The sequence below is a fragment of the Montipora foliosa genome, chromosome 6 (assembly GCF_036669935.1).
Source record: "Montipora foliosa isolate CH-2021 chromosome 6, ASM3666993v2, whole genome shotgun sequence".
Lineage (NCBI taxonomy): Eukaryota > Metazoa > Cnidaria > Anthozoa > Scleractinia > Acroporidae > Montipora > Montipora foliosa.
In genome coordinates, this window is record NC_090874.1 from 15,081,196 (window position 1) to 15,088,695 (window position 7,500).

The following is a 7,500-nucleotide window of genomic DNA, read 5'->3' on the forward strand; positions in this document are numbered from 1 at the left end:
TGAGCCTATTGTTACACAACGCAACTCAAGTTTTATGGCAAGTTGTCCCAACAAAAGTTGCAGTGTCCGTCCTCGCAATCGTCTTGAGAAAAAGTCAGGTCTACTTTCCTCGACGCTTCTCTAAAACGCAAAAGCACATTTTTTCAAACATTGCCGGCCACTGTGACATATCTTTCACCTGTATCACCTTTCGAGGCATCAGCCAATAACAATGTTTTTTGACGTCATGTGATCATCGCGGTCGAAACCACGCCCGGCGTGAAAGGTTGCGGGAGAAATTGCAAAGCATGACTAGTCAAATTGTCTGGCGTAAGACGGGGGCAACACTTATGGCCATCCCTCAAACTGACATTGGACATTACTGATCTACAGTATTTAGGTCTAAAAACCCCGTTGAAGACCGGTTAACTTTCAATTGTTTTGCTGGGTACTACTATGTCAATACTCTAAAAAATTCGACTTGCCGGGAGCTTGTCTCGTTACAAGGAAAGGTTACGTTTATACAAACGTTGGCCGTGTAGCACTTATATTTTAAACAGAGCTAACTGAATAGAGTGTAATGTGAAGTGGATATCGGAAACCGCAAGGTGAAGCCATCGATCCAGGTTCAACTCTTTGTCTCGCCTATTGTGAATCTTCTCAGCTTGTTTCGTTGAAGTAGATTTGAAGTCTAAAGTAGATTGTACGTCGTGTAAGTTGAATAAAAAGGGAATGTCAGTTTGAGGGATAGAAAAAAGTGACGACCGTAAGACGGTAAAATTTATTTAATTCCACTCTAAGGGGTCAATTGGTTAAGTTTTGATTCCTTTCTTTTGCATCACTAGCGAGTTTCACCAAAAGAATTTGTGTTCCAAAGTGAGGCTAGTGAGGATGATTAGCACAAAGACAAAAGAACAATTTCTTCCTCGCCATTTATGAATACGGTCTATAGAAACATGTTGTCAAAGGCATGGCTCATCTCTTGTAAAAGAAGTAAAAATTTCTCTAAATTGCTGCTGTTTTCATTCTTTTAACTCGAAGGTGCAGTCCATTTCATGCGCTGTTTCGCCTTCTTCATCTTCGTTGCTGGACAGTTCCTCTTTATTGTCAGTATTTTCAGTTTCCTTTAACAGTTCCACTTGATAACCTGATCCGGACAACTCAAAGTAGCTGCTGATATTTTCCTGCAATACAAAAGCATATGCGAATGTAAAGGAAGCCCGGGTTCAAATATAGTGATTTTTGACAAATTGCTTAAAACCCTGGAGCGTTTATCGTTTGTCGACAAAACTCAATCCACGTACGAAGTCGAGTCTGGCAATCGAACCCGGGACGCAGTGGTGGTCTCACCGTAGAGTCAACCCTGCCATCAATACTAATCGGTGCAAGACGCAATGCTATTCAAGCTTAGGGTCTATCCTTTCTATTGTACGTTAATTCGTGTCCATCATTTCTTTAGTCGATCCCGGAAGCCGATCAGAATTGCACCTAATAGACCATTTCCGCGTTCATGTCTGCCTCCTCTTCAAAGCGAGTCTAAGTGCGAAGTTTTTGTGATGGAAATTAGTTCTACTTTACATATGAATGAAAACTTATTTTCATAAGAAAAAATTCGCACTAAGGTGGTGGCAGACATGAACTCGGAAAGCGCCTATTAGATGCAGGCCCAATTTTGACATCCAACACAAACTGTCCCTTTTTGTCGAAGCCTTTTTGGTACCTATTTCCAACAAGGGTAAATGTTAACGTTATTTTTAGCTTAGGGTGAATGTAACTGTTTATCCTTTCTTGAAGAGCAGCAGTTGGGGGACACTTTGTGACGTTAAGTGTGTTTATTATTCCACTATGACGCCATTTTACCATATTTGGTCAAGAGAACGCGCAAAATATGAGACGGTAATACACTGTACTGTCCCGGTTTGACCGGTTTAGGACAGAGCAAATAAGGACGGAACGGGGGTTTTTCAATGAAAGAAACTGTTTTCAACGCGATACAAAGCCTGATAATTTATCTTGTCATCGCTTGTCTCTCGTCAGCTCGCAAAATATCCACGCGTATTATATGTTAAACCATGGAATAAGATGTATGTATTCCGAGACACATGTGATGTTGAAGTTGACAAGAGCAAGGGGACACTCCGTGACGCTTACTTAAATACGCGAGGATCAAATAAGACCACTTTCGATATATTAAAATTCAGTCCTAAACAAAAAGGCATCATCTTGAGGCTCTGGGGAATAAACTCATACAAATCCTTATATTTATTCCCCAGAGCCTCGAGATGACGTCTTTTGTTTTGGACTGAATTTTAAGGACGGTGCCTACTAATTCGAAGGTATTTCTGCCCCGGTTTATGATTATGCACGGAATGTTGATCTTAAAAAGTGTTATTGAAATCCAAAAAGAAAATTGGGGGTAACCACACATTTTTTCAAAGATAAGCGATGAATAATATTTGTAAAATTAACAGCATTAAAATACAAAGCAATGTATGGCGTTCTTTCTCAAATTGAAGCTCAATGATCTCTCAAAAAAGCATGGTTACCCCCAATATTCTTTTTGGATACCAAGAGTACTTACTAACATCTACTTTCTCCGGATAGTTTTAAACCGCGCAAAAATATCACTGTATTGCAATTGGTAAGGATCACCGATAGGAAACCCGAGTATCTCGAGGTGCGCAGAACGTATGCGCAATAACAATAGCAGGCACCGTCCTTAATATATCGAAATTGGTCTATTAGGGGCATTTCTGGACATATCTGTGAGAAGAATGCGCCCTGAAGCGAGCACTCACTACCACCTGCGTCCCAATACAATAAGTTCAAAACGCCGGAGTAAATAACGACTGCCACAAAGAACTTAAAAAGTCGATCGACCGGACGATGCAACTGCGTAAAACCATGTGATTGCAAAAGTACTCCGTCCACGACACCTTGTTTTACGGGCGGGCGGGCGGACGACCTTACAATGGCGCGCCCAATCAACAAGAGTTGAGTTTTCACCTCTCTGGGCGGCTTGATGCACTGCGTCATGTAATCCAATCTAAGGATTGTTCTAACCAAAAGATCTTTCACCTAAGAAAACACAAGAAACATTAATACTTTAAAAGAAACTCGTCAGTTCCCAAACGCAGACCCTGGAAAATTGATAACACATCAGAAATGAGCAATTATATTGCTGGACACTGGCGGTGTCAACTTTTGGTCTCTTTGAAGTGGACAGTGTTTTACATCAACTTAAGGTAATTCCCTTGGAAATGACGTAATCTGCAGATTTTTGTCAAACTTGACACAATTTATAGACATACACAGGACATTAAAAAATGCAATATAAATATGGGGTCACCGCTATTTGCTCTCGAATGTGGCAGTTTTTGTACCATGCGGTCACTGGCTGCAAGAGGCCTATTATAGCCCAAGCGATTGCAAGTGCAAAGCCAAATCTTATTTAATAACTCGTCTGAAAATAGCTTGATCGGAAAAATGCCGTTACGTGCAGTAGACCTAGTAATGGGGTTGTAGGCTTCTGTTAAGCCCCATGCAAATGGACTTAACATCGTTGGCCGACAACTCCAAACATTGCAACATTGTTAGCCGACAACTCCAAACATTGCAACATTGTTGGCCAACAACTCCCAACATTGCAACATTGTTGGCCAACAACTCCCAACATTGCAACATTGTTGGCCAACAACTCCCAACATTGCAACATTGTTGGCCAACAAATCCCAACATTACAACATTGTTGGGTGTTACATGTTGCGTCCGTTTGCACTCGCTGTTGCATGTTTTTGCGTGTTGTTGGGAGTCGTTGCGCGAAGTTTGAAACTGGTCAAACTTTTGGGCCAACAACTCCCAACATTTCTTTGGTTCCGTGATCACTAAAGCGTAGCACAACAATGTGGGATCCGTTTGCACAACACATCTAACATTGTTGGGGCCGAGAACGCGCATTCGCATATGGTATTACTCTTTAACATGTCGAAAACAAGCTAGCAGCCGAATTTTGTAAGTTTAGGTCGTTTCCTTCTCATAACACACTGCGCGTCCTTAATGCTTAGTTGCGTCCGTTTGCTGCAGAACCAACAACTCCCAACGATGTTTGTGCGTTGTTGCGTCCATTTGAAAGGGGCTTTACACAACAATACCCAATATTGATTTTGTTAGAATATATGAAAGTTCACACATTTGAACTGCGGAACAGGATAAAATGAAAGTTGGAAAGATCATCGCAATAAGTTGGGAAATTAAGTGCTACTCTGGATTTCAAAACTAAACACTTAAGCCTGGTTTTCACTAGCGCAAGCATAAGAGCGCCTATTTCACCGTGAAAACGGGGTTGACGCAAGCATAATCACAAGCACAAGGATCAACAATTTTCCTTTTTCCTTGTGCTTTGGCTTACGCTTGTGTCGTGTGAAAACGAAACGCAGCATAAGCACAAGGAAATTTGCTACTTCTGGCCAATTAAAGCACTCGTTCCAGATTCTCCGCGTCTGAGCAACTGAACAAAATGGCGGATGCCGTGGTTGTTATTTAATAGGGAGCTTAAGTACGCGCGTTTCTGAGACGCGGACGGCAACCGGAAGAGGACATTTCTCGTGCCAGGACAGTGGTGTCTCCCAGATTTTATTAACGAATCATCTCTAACGGAGAAAAGATACTTACCAATGTAAATGCGGTTGTGGGAAAACAGCTCACTTCTGGTTGCCGTCCGCGCCTCAAAAGCGCGCGTGCTTAAGCTCCCTAATGCTGATGTCGACGTTCGTTTTCAGTAGCAAAAGCCATTTATCCTTGTCCTTGCGCTTGCGCTTGTGGTTGCGTCGCTAGTGAAACCCAGGCTTAAGTGACACAAGTTTTTAAGTGCCTTTAACCCCCAGATGAATCGATTGGTCGTGCTGACCAAAATGGCGAAAATTTTTTTTTTGGTTTTGGCCAAAACTGGAATTTTCTATGCCATACGACCGGGTGAAAGGAAGACTGGCACTAGTGACGTAAAACCCGGACATTAACGTCAGGGCAAACAAAGCAAAAGCGGAGGACAGACAACAGCAAAAGTGAAAGATGTAGTACTTGAAAACAGCTGTTATTCGGTTATATCGGTCCGTTTTGAACGCGAGTAATAGCGGACCTCGAAATACAAAACCTACACGCAAAGTAAAAGCCTTTGGACAATAAGCAAGGGTACTTTCCATTAAGCCAAAATTTCCGGAAATTTCGGGCTGAAGTCAAATGGAAAGGTCCGTTTCGGTTCGGTCCGACCGGAATATTTGGGACCACCTCTGGAGGTGGTCCTCTTTGACTAGTCGGTCCGGTCCGACCGAAAAGTGCCGTTCCATTTGCAAAAATTTTTGTTTCCAGTCCCATTTCATTGTGACGTAACCGAAATTTTCGTCGAAACGTAAATGGAACGCTTCGGTCCGGTTGGAAATCGACTTTTGATGAAATATGTCGTTCCATTTTTCCTTGGTTAGTTCCACTGGTCTCCGGCATGATGGTCAGGCATAATAGAAAGCACCTCAAAGATCAAATTTTTGCCAGTCAAGTGTTCAGCGAACACACTCACAAATTTGAAGAAAAAACGAAGTGAGTTTTTGATCATAGAAGCACTTTAAGCAGTTCCAAATGAAAACCGAAAACATCAAGATTTGAACAGGATTCCAAAAATTTGGAATTGCTTTTACACCACGAGGAGCAGTGCCCCATAAAATCTGAAATCTGACAACTTTTAACTCACTATCGGCAAAAAGTGCTTTCGTTCCCTGAGTCAGTGAAACGTTCTTCTCCATCTTTGAATCACGGAACATTGTTTGAATACATGTAGCTGTTATTACAGTTGATCCCCCGTCTCAGCGGTGTTGGTTTCAGAAGGCACGAAAACGAGGCTTTCTGGTCAAATCAAGAAATTGTTATCGAAGAACTGTGTGATTTCTTAATTCTTGACCGTTTCCTTTGCTTTTTTTTTTGCGAGTAATTGGAGGTTTGTCTGGCCTAATTTTATCGTGAAAAGTATGGCAAGGCACTGTATAGCATATGGATGCGTTGACCGAAGTAACAACCCCAAAAGTGCGAAACTATCGAGGGCAGCTTCCATCCAACAACTTTAGTTTCCCTTCTTTTGAAAAAAACATAAATTGTGGATATGAACTCATTTTTTCCCATTTTGCGCGCCAAATCTCTTACTTTTCTCTCTATCGCATCGAATGTTGTCCCGAAAGCCTCGCTTGCGCGCGCTCTGAAATGAACACCGCTGAAAAGTGGGCACGACAGTAATAACAGCTATAACGCGCACGAACTGAATGCTTGGTGGTCATGGTTTCACCAAAGTGTGGCGTTCATTTGCACAGGCGGATATTTAATCAAAATCAAGGACTTGAATTCAGAACAAACATGACAACACGAGGACAGCTAACTGTGTGCCATGTATCTACCGTACCTTTGTTCTGTTCATGAAAGTGGCTCTTGGATCTTTGATATCTCCGTTTAATAACCGCAGTTTATTGGTCAGCTTTTCAAGGGCTCCCTTCAAAAATCATGATAATAAAAATAAAGTTTAATACATCCATTTAGAAATCACTGGTGATCCTTGCAGTCTGATTGGCTCTCAGAAGTGCGATTTATTCACGCGAATCGCACTATTTTTTGCTCTTAATCGCAACATTTCCTCAGCCAATGAGAGAAAAGAGCACAAAACAAAACATCCAATGAGATTTCAAGGCTTGTTTAAGGTAACCAATCAAATTGCAGGAAAATTAAAGACAAAGAAAGTCACTGTGTTACCAACTGGATCAATAAAATATTTCTACTAACTAAAATTCTGTATTTGAGAGATTAAATAATTATTGTGTGATTTCTAAATGGGTGTGATAAAGTGATAATTGAACTTTGTGTCGTGCAATTTTTCAAAATCGAACGAGCGCACATGTGATTTCAGACCAACAGCCCAGTCAAAATGCGCGGGCAGCCGGCTATTTGGCCGCCTACAACGCAATATCTGCCGCTTACTTCGAATTCACACTAGTCAGAGTTGTATTCAGGATGAGGTTGTTCGAGTTGTTGTTCATCACTGAGTTGTTGTTAATCACTGCGTTTCGACTGCATACTGCTAGCCTTTATCCTTTCTCAGGCTATAAGGTCTCTTCTAAAATTCCAGTTCAAATTGTAACTAAAAAATACACCAGGTAAGCCCTAGCCGCGCACGATCGCTTCTGCAGGATCGCGCTCATTGCGTGGGAAAGTGAGCCGAATGGATTGTCAGCGGTCACGGTTGTTGCAGGTACAAACAAGATGGCGTCCAAAAAATCTCGTGACGTTGGCGCAGGGACTCCGCAAATTTCTAAATTTTTTCGTATTCGTACGGTATCAAGTATGTAGCACCGGAAACCCATAGCTTTGCATTGAGATTATATATAGCTCAAATGATTTGAAGATCTGAAGCCTTCAGTTTAACCGACTCTATAATATATTATGAGGCAACTTTCACTTTCTCACTTTCACAGTTGAGAAGTACTTGCTTGT

General features: G+C 41.7%; 1 protein-coding gene across 3 annotated transcripts in view; it reads right to left on the minus strand.

The window, feature by feature from the left end:
* LOC138006801 (SMC5-SMC6 complex localization factor protein 2-like) overlaps positions 1–7,500 on the minus strand; it is a 25,105-nt gene that overhangs the window by 456 nt on the left and 17,149 nt on the right. For all 3 annotated transcript variants that reach the window (XM_068853373.1, XM_068853371.1, XM_068853372.1), the window contains 3 exons: positions 6,419–6,505; positions 2,986–3,057; positions 1–1,163 (listed from right to left, as the gene is read on the minus strand). The exon at positions 1–1,163 is cut by the window's left edge and continues 456 nt beyond it. In XM_068853373.1, the coding sequence (XP_068709474.1) occupies positions 1,002–1,163; positions 2,986–3,057; positions 6,419–6,505 (321 nt within the window). In that variant the 3' untranslated portion in view covers positions 1–1,001. The remainder of the gene's footprint in view (positions 1,164–2,985; positions 3,058–6,418; positions 6,506–7,500) is intronic.